General features: G+C 45.4%; 1 protein-coding gene across 7 annotated transcripts in view; it reads right to left on the bottom strand.

Annotated features, from left to right (window-relative positions):
* Nucleotides 1–349: 349 nt before the first annotated feature.
* Nucleotides 350–14,577, bottom strand: part of ARID5B (AT-rich interaction domain 5B) — a 120,484-nt gene continuing 106,256 nt past the window's right edge. For 4 of the 7 annotated variants that reach the window (XM_054205283.1, XM_054205281.1, XM_054205280.1 and 1 more), the window contains 3 exons: nucleotides 8,439–8,637; nucleotides 7,446–7,544; nucleotides 350–4,548 (listed from right to left, as the gene is read on the bottom strand). In XM_054205283.1, the coding sequence (XP_054061258.1) occupies nucleotides 2,398–4,548; nucleotides 7,446–7,544; nucleotides 8,439–8,637 (2,449 nt within the window). In that variant the 3' untranslated portion in view covers nucleotides 350–2,397. The remainder of the gene's footprint in view (nucleotides 4,549–7,445; nucleotides 7,545–8,438; nucleotides 8,638–14,577) is intronic. The other 3 variants (XM_054205286.1, XM_054205285.1, XM_054205284.1) reach the window with 1 other exon arrangement.

Below are 14,577 nucleotides of genomic sequence, written 5' to 3' on the forward strand. Positions count from 1 at the left end.
CCAGTGTATTACGAGTTTCCCCAGCCAGCAGTGGCCAGTCTCCTCCCCTGGCAAGGCAAGTGAGGAGCCTTCCCCCCCTCTCCCCGTCCCCCAGCCCCGCGCTGCCCCAGCACGGCTCCGAAAAGCCATCGAACTCCAACGGGACGTAACCAGAAGGGAACTCGGACACTTCGCGTAAACAAATGCACGACTCCGGGACACACAGCTGAACCGACACAAGGAAGAGAAGCGTCTGCTTCACCAAACACACGACAAGCTTCTGTTTGCGTTTGCTGTAGATTTTTATATTCTCTCCCCTTTCCCCGCCTCCCGCCCTCTTCCCCCCCCCCCCCCATCCCCAAACCCCTGATTCTCATGTGATTCAGATCTAGTGCAACTTTACTAGAGATGTCCTCCACACCGCGGCCTCTGCCCGGCTGAGCCTGCCGGTCTCTTTCCCGTACGATTTGTGGAGCAGCAGGATGCTCTGCACTGGCACATCCATGTTCTAAGTTCTACTAGTCTGTTTATCGATCAATTAAATATAGTTTTACCACAGGAATATAAAGTATTTAATTGAAGAAGCTGGATCTTTAACAGTAGACGAGTATATTATTCTGGTTTCCACCTTTGGATATTAAGTATGATACATTATATATTGTATTTGGCTTCATATCACGGGAAAATTTAATGACATGCCTAGCATGCAAAGTGTTTCTTAGTAGTTTCCATTTTTCTTTCCGTATCAATTACGCTGTCTTTGAACAGTAACTGAGATGGTTCGAATCACAACCAATTTTCACATTGTAAAAAGCCTCCAAGTCACACTTGGCTTTACCGATGTCTACGCTCGGCTGCACAGCGGCGATGTCCTGCAAAGCGAACACACATCCATAGGGAAGCTCGTTCGTCAGGAAAACCCAGCCCCTCCACGCTCGGGCTTTCCCCCTGCGCAAGGATGCCCAGGGAGAGGCTGAGATGCCCGTGGGGGCGTGGAAGGACCATCCCGACCACCGCACGCAACCCCCTACCCATCCTACCCAGCCCAGCCCGCTTGCGAGGCACAGACAGCCTCTGATCCAAATCAACATCGGCTCCCGTCCTAATTTCTGAGATTCTCGACATTCTCGCAAACCACAAATCCATTTTTCCGGACTCCTCTCTCATCCCAGCAGCTTGTGCCAGGGAGGTTTTGTTTTCTAGACCATTCCTCTGGTAGGCAGGAGGGTTTCACAGCCTAGGTAAGGTTACGTACAATGCTTGACGCATTCATGGACCAAGACAGGGGAAAGCAAAGCTCGGCGGGAGGGGGGAAGCGGCGGAGGAGCCCTCCCAACAACAGGAGGAGGGCGAGAGGTGCTCAGCACCTCACAGGGGTGGATCGCGGGCGAAGGAACCTTGTTCGCATCCTTGCACCATAACATCACCTACAGTATGTTTATAACCGTTAAGATTAATCTGAACCAGTTGCTTCAGTTTGTAAACAGTAAACGTTAACCACAAAAATGAAACAAAAATGCTGCTCGGAAGTATAAAGAAACTGGAAAAATTACAAACACATTAAAAAAAAAAAATAGGACAGCCACAGCCTTTAAAAAAAGTTGCAGATAAAATGATACTGTTTAATTTAAAAAAAAAGAAACCCAAAACAAAAAAAAACCAAACATAAAGAGCACAGAATATACCAGACAAACAAAACTATATAAATTATTGTGACCAAATGTGACACTGGTAGTTTACGAAGTGGATATGTACAGTCAAATTAAACAGTGTTTACCCTTCTGTTCTAATAGTGTTAAAATGAAAAAAAATCTATTGCCGTTTCACTATACATTGCATTGATTGAATCTTTAAAAGTCAGGAAAGTTACCCCAAAAAAAGCACATCCACTGATTGTACGGATTCTCGGCCCGCTTCTCCTTTCCAGGTTCGTCTCGAGTCCTCGACTCGTTTTTGCAACAATGCTCGGCCCCTGGCCCTTGGCTCCGTGAAAGGCAAAGGCAGCCCTCTCCGGGGATTTCAGTGAGCTCAGGACTGGGCCCGCATTTCCACGGCTCCCTTTGAACATTTGCTCTTACCATAGACAAGTCCTTTCAGAAAACATATATGCAAAATCCAATGGGTTTTTTTTTCTTTCTTTTTTTTTTGTGTTTTTTTTTTTTTTTTTGTGTGTTTGGTTTTCTTTTTTTTGCCGGGGCGGGGATAAGGGGGTGAGGGGGCTGATGTGGGAGCCAGAATTAAAGAAGCAGTCCTGTCTCCATCAAACGCCGAAGCGCTCTCCTCTAGGCGGGATACGACCGCATCCTGGTGGACAAAAATACAGATCGCTAAATCTGCAAGACATCGTCACAGGGGGAGGAATGTGGCTAACTTAACTTTTCTCCTCAGACCTTTTTTTTTTTTTGTGAGCGAGGAGTGTTACAGTTTTGTGCTGGGATGTACAGAGGATAGCTGGGAAGGTGGGAAGGCGGCTTGAGGGTTTATAGCAGCTAAAGGATAAATGCTGTTATGCAAAAGGTCACCGTAGGAACTTCCCACAGGTGTTGCTGCAGCTAAGTGTCTGTACAGTTGCTGAGAGTTTGCAGGGGATGTGAGGAATTGTCTCTGCACCATGAAGGAGTGAAGAGCCAAAGGCTGCATTAGTGGGGAGAGCACGGTCTGATTTTTCAAGTACTGCAGGGGATGAGAATACCCGGGCGGGAGGCGATTGTTCAGCCCGCTGCACAGGCTTCCCGGATACAAGCCTGGGAAGATGGGGGTCGAAAGGGGAAATTTGTGGCTTTCCAGCATGCTGCCAGAATGGAGGCCATGCACCGGCTTGCTGCCTTCCCCCTCTGGGTCGGTAACCTTGTCTTTCGCCGAAGTCTCCTTTGGTAAGTGCAGAGGAGAGACAGCTCGGATTTTTTTTTCGGAAATGACTTTGTCCAAGTCCTCCAGGCTCCGTTTCAAAGGCCGGGCAGCCCCCACGTTTTGTGGGCTCGTTCTGCGGCTGATGATAGGATGCACCATCCCCTCCATCTTCCTCAGATTCTCCAGCCTCTGGGCCTGCTGCTTCCCAGACCGGTGGAGCAACTCGCTGTGTTTCTTCGGGGCTGTCATGGCCATGGGGGACACGCGGCAAGCTTTGGGGTTACAGTCTAGGCTCACCGCCTGGCTGCTGGCAGCCTGGAACGGGGAGATACCTTTGCCTTCTTGCTGGGCCATGGATAAATGAGGGAGGCTGGAGCCCGGAGCCTTTGCAGTCTGTTTGTGTATGCTCTTTGGAAGACTCAAATCTGTTGGCTGATCATCTGAAGAGGCCTCCACTGCTGCCTTTTTTTCTTGCTGATGCAAAGACGGGCGGTAACTTAAATTTAGTTTTTCTTGGTGTTTGTGTTGAGTAAAAGTAGAAATATTTTCTGACTCTCTGAACATGTCCCGGGGGAGGTACTTTGATGTCTGTTCATTATTAAGGTGGTGTTCTGTGTGCCTATAAAGGCTGTGCAGATGAGGTGATGAATAAAAATCTGCCAAGAAAGTGGGCACATGGGAGTGCTGCAGTGCCCTTTTCTCACTCATTTTATCTTTGCAGTCCTGGATATCCGTCTTCGGTACATACGACTCGGCAAGAGAACTGAGGCGATGTTTTGAAAAATCACAGCGCTGAGGATCCGGTTTACTTAGCATGTCATGTTTAAAAACGTCATTAATCGACTTCCTTTCTTCCTTGGTTTTAAAACTCTGTACGTGTTGTATGACTGAGGGCCTATTAATTGCTACAGTGTCCGAATTAGGGGCGTGGGGACCTTGTGGTATGCTTGAGGACAGCTCATCTCTGCTGTTCAGCTTCTTTTTGCTGATCAAAGGTGGAGGAGAACCATAAGGATAGCTACATGACAGGGCTGCCCCACTGACCTGCGACAGCAGCTTCTTCTTTGCCAGGGGTGACATGATGCCTGGATTACCCTTGGAGTAGAGCAGTGGCGTGTAACCGAAAGTGGAGTCATCGTTCATGGACCCGGGCAGCTCCTTTTCCTTGAACATGTCGAAGTTCTGGACTACTAGTACTTTGGGCGTTTGCTTTAGAGCGTTGTGGATATCTTCATTTCCCAGTTGGTCCACTTTCACCGTGCAGTTTGCGATGTAATCGGCCATCTCTGGCAGTTTGTCATCTTCCATGTCGCTCTGAGTGGGCAGCTGGACCGGGAAGGCCGTGAAGGGCATTTCTGGAGGTTCACTTTCTAAGCTGTCAGTAAAAGCTTTATGTAGCCTTTGTTCAGGCTTTGTGTCTTCCAGGGAATCTACTGGGGGATGTAATCGTTTCGTGACGGTGGCATCCAGCACGGTGTCTTCTTCTGGGGGCACGGATATACTTGAGAAAGTGGACAAGTGCTGAACCTCCTCCTTGGCTTTCTCACTGTTCGTGCTGCTTTCTGTCAGGTCTGTCTTTTCCAGAGGCAGTGGCCGAGCTGTTTCTGGTAAAAGAGGTGGAGGGCCTTGCACGGGTTGTTTCATCTCTCCCGCTGTAGGGTGTTCAGGGAAATTTTTCTGGTCTGCTGATTCTTGATCCTTCTCTTGTTCTGATGAAACCTAATAATACGATTCAACAGACAGTAATAAGAACGCGGTGCATTTTGGCAGACGGTTCATAAGATCATACACAGTACACCGTTGGCTACTTTTAGAGAAGTACTTGTCAATCACCTTGCTGGAACGTGAAGGCTCTAACGCCAGGTGTCGGACTCAAACAAAGAAAAGTACCTCCCAGAAATACTAAGAAATACACCATCACAATAAGGCACTTCAAAACACCACCAGTGGCTTGACCAGATAGCTAAACACTGAGGTTATTTATACTCTTTTAAAATTAATTAGGCAAATGCAGGAGAGCAGATTTCGTAACACAAGCGATAAGGCTGTAGAAATTTCTCCCGCTAGCCAACTTCACCTACGAAAATGACACAACGATTCCCATGTGTTTTCTTACATAAAGTCTCTCCAGCGTAGCTATCTTAAAATTCAGTGATCACAGAGGAGATCATTCACACCCAGTTCTGCATTAAAGTGTGAAAATGATAGAAATGGCATACTAGGAATCCCTATTGTAGGCAGCAAATCACTGCCACAGCTTAACTAGGACACACATTTTTTTATTAACGGATTAAAATGAAGTTGTCAACATTCAGTAAGTGTGTGTGCCTGCTATTGCAAACATGGCTTTTATACGTTATCGTCAATGGGACCGCAGCTCTTTCTGCTCCCCCATTAATAAAGCTTGTGTGCACAATTCACACTATTCATCCCATTATGTAGCCGGCTGAACTGTGACCCGCAGAGGTCACCAGAGCGTCCCATCTGCGATCCAGCCGACTGACAGCCCTTTTCAAAACTGCTGTCACTCTCCTCTGACATGTCGTGGTGGAAGACAGTCATAAAACGGCAGCATTGTGTGAGCCCTTTATTATTATTGTTTTCTTTCTTTCTTCATTGTAAAGATAAGGCGCATCGAGAAAGTTATTATCTAAATGCTGCTTTATGGTCTGTCGTAGGAGCAGGGGATCGGAGAAGGTCCTAACGAATCTAACCCTCTTCACAGCTGCTTTTAAATATTCCTGTCTGTTTGGCTGGCCTATTAGTTACAGTGTCTGTTAGTCATCCTAACTTCTTCTTTTTAAACTCATAGCTGCCTTTTGCAGCCAAATACCATCATTAGGTCCTTTACAAAGTACCATCGCTAGTCTCTTGAGCTTATAAAATTACAGGAAAATACCAGACAGATGAGCAAAGCAAGGAGGACAAAAAAGAGAGAGAAATCATATTTAATAACTGTACATTCTGCTCTTTGTTTCTGTTAAGCAACATTTTGATTGAAGTTTCAGCTATTGTGAGGAAATGTGCAGTCTAAGGCTAATAGCATTTTGTCTGGTATCTCGTTACACTGACAATGTCATTGTGATGGCAGGAAAACAGGGAAGAGCACAAAAGCAAATGCAAGCCTAATAAATTAAAGTTATATTCTCTCCCTGCATACTTCTTCTGGAGTATGAGTTGAACGTGCTATTGAGAGGACCACGCATTTCTAACTCGATTACGCCTTTGCAGCTCCCAACTACGGCCAGCTTCTTGGCCACAGGCGGAAACAGTTTAAGCGGTGGCTTCGTCAGGGCCATGCCTACACATCTACGTGTGTGGCTGTGAGCAACACACCACCACTGCTGTGCCTGGATGAGGACTGCACCCAAAGATGGAGCCTGGCACGGGGCTCCTCCGCTGGGGGACGGCTGCGGTGAGAGGGACATGCAACCTTCTGCCCGGCTTCAGCAGGCTTGGATTTTGTTCCACCCAAAGGAGCTGGACATCTCCTTTCTGCTGGCCCTGTGAAGGACCGTGTCCTGGGCACAGAGCCCTCCATACAGCAGAGCACAGATGAGCTCTGCAGCTCTGCACCCACCCTGGCTGGAAGCGCCCACCCCTTCACTGCTCGAGCTTCCTGTGACCACCGACCTGTACGGTGACCTGCATGAAGGCTGCGGTCCTCCATCGCCCACCCTGATTAAACAGGGGCAGGACACGTCTTCCCTCCCAGTCAGGGAGGAGACATTAACTCAGCTATAAAAGGTACCATTTTACAATGGGAAACTGCCATAATTGTACATTTTTATTGTCTCGTCTAGGCTCCCTACATTTCCGATAAGCGCAGCTTAAGAACTCTTCCTGCACACCACACAAAAATAACTGCAGTTTAAGCAGCAGGAAGTTTGAGATAGGGAACAACAAAAGCAAGGAAATTCAAAGTTAAGGCTGGCGCTCTGTTGCAGGCTTGTTATGTTGTGCTTATAGCAGTGGCAGTACGGATAGTGTGTAATGGATCTTGCTGATCCAAGACCCCTCAACAGACAACCAGGCACGAAGAAACGACAGGGGACGGGAGCACAAGCCTTCACTTTGCATCTCCTTGCTTTGGGAAATTTGTGTTGCAACCTTCCAGTGACTGACACAGGTTTGTGCGCACCCTCCTCTCTACATATTTTTCACCAGAAGCGGAGGGGTTTTCCCCCAACAGGGTTCCCTGCTTTAAAATTACAGTGCGAGAGAAAACAAGAAAATCTCCCCCTCTGTGGAGTGCTCTTACATTAGATGTTAAAGGCACTGTTGATCAAGGCAATTTAAAACACAAACTCTGGTTTGGATGGCAGATGAAATCGTCCTTGTAAGCACAACTTCAAAAAGAGGGAGTGGGACATGAAAATCAATATTTTCTGTTCTCAAAACTGGGTACACAAAGTCTCAGAGGCATCCATGTTTACTGGTCCTGCATTGTTTTTTTTTAAACAATGATTAGGAGGATTGTTGGTAGCTGACTCAATACCAATTTCCAAACTGGTTTAGAAACAGGACTTATGTACCTGCCAGACGGCAATGAAGTCAAAGGAGCAGCCGTAGTCTGCCGGGCACATCATGTGTTTCGACATTCTTTAAATACTTACTTTCACTGCAACGCCTCGGAGGCTGCTGTGATCTGGCAGACTGAGACAGGAAAAGCAACGTCTTGTGTAGGGGTTGTGTGTGAGGAGCTTCACCGCCTCCTTCACGCCGGGCGCAAGCAGGGCACGGGAGAGAGTGCGCGGGATGTGCAAAAGAAAGTGCTTAAGTGCTTTTGCTTTAAGAGCAAAAAACCCCATTGAATTTTTATCACTTAACGAAATTTACTCCTACTTGCAGACAAATATGAATTCTACTGATCTATCTTGCTTTGGGCTGCGAACATAAAATCTGTTCCACAAGGGCCGTCCTGCAGGTAACGCAGCTCTACAGGGAACCCGGGGCCTGCCCATGTGAAGCAGGTGACAGAGTAGGAACGTATCTCAGCTGAAAACCGTCTGCGCCATGGGAGAGGGAAGTCTCAGTCAGGGTTTGGAAGGCATTTCCCTCAAAATCTGACCTTTTAATGCGAAGAGAAATTTAGTATAACACCATAAAAATCCTGGGGAGTTATCTGGTTTTTGAAAGGCATGCATACGTCTGTGAGCATGGAAAGGCTGATCCAGAGGTTACCATTATAAAAATCAGCTGTGTCCAACAGTTACCACAGTATTATCAACAGTATTAGAGGTTCCCGCACCCTATACTTAGATTAGGAAATAGCTGTGGTACTTGTGTGGTTTCCTTTTGGCAGCTGCTGATTTTTTAGTGGTGACCACTGTGTAATACAATGAGCAGAAATGGTACTTGTTACATCCAGCGTGCTTGGTCTTCTGCCATCACCGCTACGCGACGCGGAGCTAACTGCTTGCTGCTTGTAGCCCAGCTAAATCCCTACACAGACAGCGCCACAACAACTGCATTTCCATTGCCGAGCAAACTCAAAGGCCAACTGGTTGGAATCCTCCCATTTAAATTATGTATTTTATCATTGGATTTCCCATGATTAAAGCTGTGCATTTTTAATTGAAAAGTTGAAAAGCAGGAAAGCAACCAACCTCAGATGCATCTTGGGGTTTCTGTGCATTATCTTTTTCCTTCTTGCTCTTTTGGTTTTCATTTTTGACGCGTTTTGTTCCAGACACTTTTGTTTTCGCTTCACCCTCCTGGGAACTGTTATCCTGTTTTCGAGGTTTCACTGGAGGCAGTGGCTTATCTTCCTCTCCTTTAATAAATCTTTCATACGGCAGGATTAATCTAGGGGATTAAGGAACAAATAATTGATCAGATTTTGCCATTCTAGCAAAGAACAAACTGTATCTACTACGAGCGGTTTACTTAATAAATCCATTTTCTTCCATGCCGTAAAAGCAACAGTGTAAACTCTATATCTAGAAATCCAAGTATGATAAATCAATTTATTTGGCAAGATTTTCATGTGGCGTAAATTCAGTGGAGTTGAGTTGGTGTGGATCAGCTGTCAGTAACACTGCAGTGGTTTATGCGGCTACCCCAATTTGTACCAGATGAGGATACGAGCCACTACGTTTTAGACTGATTTAAAAAAAAACACAATAATCCACCGTTTATTTTTATTTTCCCTCCCTACCATTAAAAGCAAAACCCCAGGAAAACACCTCCAAAGCCACAGCCAACCTGATAACAGCCACGCAATTTCCAGGCTGGTAGTTCACCTGCGCGTAAGGGCGAGTGCCAGGAGCCCGGCAGAGAGGGGAGAGGGGGGCTGCGGGCAACCTGCAGCGCTGGGCGCAGCACCCGGCACCCTGTGACCAGCCCCCCCGTGCCACGCACCCACACGGTGACCTGCACCACGTTCCCCACCTCTGCCACCGACTCTTTTTTTAAGGCAGAAGGAGAGAGGAAAAGAGTTAAGAGCGAAGGAATTCTTCGCTCTCCTCCACAAAGTGCGCAAAATGGCTTTTAAAAAGCAGGGAAGAAACACAAACAAAAAGAATATCCTCCCCCGAAAGCATCAAACACACTGAGTTTTAATCTATCTGTTTCCCCTTTGCAATTCTTGATCTGAAAGGAAAAATAACTGATACAATTAAAAGGGATGGATTGCATTACAATCTCGGTTTCAACTTCAGTGATTAAAGTTTTTATAATGCATTTGGTATGATTAATGACTCACTGTGGGATTAATACAAGACTCAGACTTTAAAAATATGAACTTTAATACGGCAAACGTAATTTGTTTTAAAAAAAAAAGAGACAAGTTGACTCTATGAAGAAAATGTACTTTGCTTATAAACAACATAAATCTGTTCAAATACCAGGAATCCTTAATTATCTTTAATCTAAGACTCCAAGGCAGAAACCTCTTTGGTTCAGATATTCGTTTGTTATCCTAGAATCAGTTTCTAAGCATGCAATTTTGATTTACATACTTAGATGTTCAAACACAGTTTGGGCTTAAGAGAGCAGAAATTAGATTGCTCGTGATCATAATATTTTACATTTTAATAAAATACAACATAAATTATGTTAAAATATAAACCTAATTTATGCTGTATTAGAAGCAAAATTCATTAACTGAGCATGCTCTGACATGGTATGTGCAAAGAGGCGTGAATAATACTTTCTAGCCCTGAATTTGGCAGGGCTCCAGTAATGAAGCTAAGCAGAGCCCACAGGGAATATTCATCTTCAGATCCCATTACAAACTGAGTTTAAACATGTTACAGCTGCTAAAACTGGAAACTGCTCCCTCTATGCAAACTTAGCAAAATAATACGTAGTTGCCAAATACCTGCTTCCCACTGTAATATTACAGTTAATGTTTATATAATAAAAAGCATAACTAAGCAGAATAAGAAAAAAATAATCTTGTTCATACTTGAGGCGGCTACATTTCATTTGCGGAGCGCAAATATTGGTGAAAACACCGAATTCCTCCCCACACTGCACAAAGCGCTTTGGACTTCACTGGAGGCAAGGTTGGGTTTCACGCAGGGCAACGCCGAGGCCGCTCTGCCATGTGTTAAATATTTAGAATCGCTCTTAATAAAAACCCATTTTATTACAATAATCGTTAGCGCGGCGAGGGGAGTGTTTGACTTTTGTTTTGTTTCCATGGGAACGGGTCGCCCGTTAAAAATCTACATCTTCCATCCGTGAAGGTTTCCTAGGCTGTCCCGCGCCCCACGGGAGAGGGAGATGCTCCCGGCTCACGAGTGGGGCTTTCCCTGAACGATGCCGGGCGATGAAGCCCGTGGCTATGGCCGGGACGGGAGCAAGGCCCGGGCCAACACCATTAATCACCGCTCGTGTGCTCTCCACCGAGCCTTGTAGGGTAACGCGGGACGCAAACTCCTCCTCCTCCTGCCGCACCTCACCAGAACTCATTAGCTTTGGTGCTAATTAGCAACCGTGGCTTAAATTTCCTTTTCTGATCTTAAGGGTTCACGTGGGAGTACAAGGTTTTCGTTTTAGTTATTTTTCACTGAGCTCAGCAGTTGGCAGGCCGACAGCAGTAAAAATACATTTCACATCGCCGGTCAAAGGCCCGGAGCCAGCGGCAGGAAATCTGGAATTAAATGTTTTGCGTATCGGGGAGGCGGCATGACTAAGGTAAAAACCGAATCAAAACACAGGGATGGCTTGTTCTAGGATTTTCCCCTCCTGGTTTGAAAGGAGGGCCGGCAGCCTGCTGTCCCCCCCCCACCGCCAAGGGGGAGAGGAGCTGGGCAGGAACGCGGGACCCAGTCGAGCATCGCCAACAATCGCCGCTTCACGTAGAGATTTCCGTCGGTTGCAATTTTCACTGAATGTTTTTTCAGTTATCCTGTCAGGGTACAACACAATTACCCACAGGATATGATCTTATCATTTGATTATTAGAAGTTTTTATAGCGCAGGAGTAATAAAGCTAATACAGCTCTCGGAACATGTAAGCAGCCGGCTCACATGCCATGAAAGCAGCTGGCTTAGCCAATTTAAGGTCAATATTGCCCAACACAGGAAGAATGCGATCTGCTGTTAGCCAAATAGTTTAGCAGAATGTGACATGTCTGAAACCAACATGAGATTTATGGGTTTTTCGTCAAATATTTGCAGTGCAGGTAAGATTTAATCAATCTTTGCGCAAGGAGAGGTAAAGGCGACGTCCAAAAAATCGCAGCTGGATACCTCGAATGTCTTGCACTTTGGAAATAACCACCACGTCTTCAGTCGCTTTCAGCTGTGGCTGTATTTCATGGCAGGGGGGGAAAGTATCAAAGTATTCATAAAAAAAAAAGAAAAGGGGGGGAATATTTTGTGGTCTAAAGAATATTTACTTGCAAAGCCTGCGAGCAGACCAAATAAAAGGATCTTTATCATGATCAAGATTCCAATATTAAGATTAATAAAATGTATTATTTATAAGTCAATTAACATAAATAGAATATGTAAGCACTAGTGTATTAAAAAAATCATTCCACAGGCAGCAGATTTTTAGCAGCATGAGGTTTTTTTTTTTTTTTTCTTTCCTGGAATAATACAAGAATAACATTTTCCAGCCAAGAGCAGAAACAGTAGGGGAGTCTTTGCTATCACAGGGCTTCTTATTAAATTCAGTCACTGTGAAAAGCCAGTCTTTTTTTTTTTTTTTAAATAAAGACAACTTAAAATCAATACAAGTTAGATTAACAAATCAGTACTATACTAATCCTGATTTATTACGATCGGCAATATTAAGTTTAATCACGTATAAACTGCTACTCAAAAAAAGATTTTGCTTTACTAAGTCCTGAATTAAATAATGGCGCAGAGTGTACCGAGTTTTTAGATCTGCATCATCTGATATTATGAAAAATTCAATGTACTTCTCTGCAGCAGATGTCAGAGGTCAGCAAATCTATTACAGTAATGTAAGTAATCTGGCTTTCTGCCAACCTTTTTTTAAAAAACACTGAAGCAGATAATTTTATATTTACAAATTCTAAAATCCTCCAGGGACTGAATCTCGTTCCCAACAAAAAGCAGAAACTTCACATTAGAGAAATGTATTTCACAGTATATCAAACATGTCTTCATCATTAGCATTTCATAAAAAGAAAAAAAAGCCCTTAATCTTTATTAGTCAACATTTTTTTTCCCAGCTACAGAACTAACAATACAAGATCTCATCTGAGCCAGTAACCGCTACATTTTCATGTATTGATTATGCGGAATGAATGACTTTTTTGGCCCGACTCTGCTTCACAGGACACATGAGAGCACATCTATTTATAGACATGATAAAAAAAGTAGTTACAATAATGCAAAGGATCTGACCGGCCCAGAAAGAGGAAGGAAATTAAATGTTAAGGCTGCCAGTTTCCTCTTTAATTCTCCCCACTGTGTATGGATATGACGGGGCTCTCGGGCCGGGGAGGAACCATATGCCCAGGACACACAGCGTGAAGGAGGCAGTTCGGCACAACCCCTACAATATTTTTTATATCGCTTGCTTCAGTGTTTATTTTTGTTTTCTTTCTGGCAGAATAAAATATTCCAGCACGTCTCCCGTTGACATCATCTTGCTTTCTCAAGGGCTCCAAGCCCAACACAAACTAGTGCGCAATGGAGCCTCTGAGCCACAAGAATAATCTTGGAAGGGCTTAAAATACCAAAGCCCATTCCTTGGGAGATGCTGCCCCATTCCCATGCTTAGCCAGAAGGTTAAGGAGGTTGATTGCAACAGGAATGGAAAAAGATTTAAATCTGCTCCACTGAATGAATACAGCAACCGGTTAACCCGTGGAACTCACTGCCAATGGATATCTTGGGGCCAAGGGATTAGTGGGATTATGCAAGGATTAGATGCTAATGTAAATCATGAGCACATTAAGCTCTTAGAGTTTCGAAAACACTGAAAAGGGACAGGCAATAAATCTCTTTACTGGTAGGAGTTTGGAAAACACTTCCCTCCTGGGCCCATTATGCCGCAGTGGCTCTTGCTCCTTCCTCTGAAGGCGCCACCAGGGCTCGGGGACGAGATGGCCGGTCTGTCTGCCTGGTTCAACTGGGTAACCACCCGCTTCAACAGGTCCCCACAGCAGCCGGGCAGAGCCACCCGCATCCCCTGCAGCTGGGGTGGCTCGGGGAGGCTCCAGCAAAGGGGCCCTATCGATAACCTCAGTGAGAGGAAACCCGATTCTTGTTCCCTGGAAACACAGTGGCAAAACATTCAGTTGTTTTAAGGGACCGGCAGGAATGCCCAAGCCCTGATCCCAAGAGAAGTCTTGTATTTTTTACCCTGATGCTCTTCAAAAGGGATAAATCTTGGAGCAATGCTGCCAGCGTAAGCACGGGAAACAAGCCATCTTCAACAGCAATCAGCTGGTGGGATGGCCAGGAGCAGGCGGCCAGCTCTCCTGGGCACCAGCGACAGATTCCCAGCGGAGAAGGAGGGAGAGGAATAACCCAAACGCTAGGGTGTCAGCCTGTTTCGCAAAATGGGAATATAAAATACATTGAGGAACTCAAGCAGTGTGTTCCTCAAGCCTGATTTCCCCAGACCACGTTGTACAATCCAGGGGTTACAAAGCAAGCCTTGCGCGCTTTTGTGCAGAACACAATAGCAATAGGTTTATTTGCATTTGTCTGAAGTACAAAACTGGCATGTATTTTATCAGCAAAGACAAAATATGTTTGAGTTCAATTTTCTTCCCAAAGAACTTTCCTTCCTTAAAGAAATGGCTCTTTCATCCTTTTCATCAACAACTTTCCTCACAGCCCACTGGGAGTGCTGGTGGGTAATGAGAATGGCTCACTGCTGAAAGGTAGGAACTGCGCTGCTGCAAGAGAATTCAAAGACACTTTGTTTTAAGTAAACTGGAAATTAGTGACATTACAAACACAGCTGTTGATTTAGCTGCACAGCCCGGCAAGGGAAGCTCAGGCACTCTTGATCCTACGGCTCAGCACGGGGAGATGAACAACCCCGGTCTTTTGCCTTCAGTGCAGATTTACTGCATGGGAAAGACTCAAAGGAAGGGTGACGGGGACAGACCAGCTTCCAGAGGTGACTACCAAAATTGCTACAAGCCTCTGTTTGTGCCACAGTCACCATTTCTAAAGGCAGACACGTATTTTGTTCGGTAGGTCCATATGGTCCCTGCAACGCTTGGTGCCTATGCTCAGGACAAGCTTACAGATGCCATTTTGCATTGCCCTCTGGGATGCGGGTCCCCAGGAGAGACTCCAAAA

Source organism: Rissa tridactyla, chromosome 6, assembly GCF_028500815.1.
Source record: "Rissa tridactyla isolate bRisTri1 chromosome 6, bRisTri1.patW.cur.20221130, whole genome shotgun sequence".
Taxonomy (NCBI): Eukaryota; Metazoa; Chordata; class Aves; order Charadriiformes; family Laridae; genus Rissa; species Rissa tridactyla.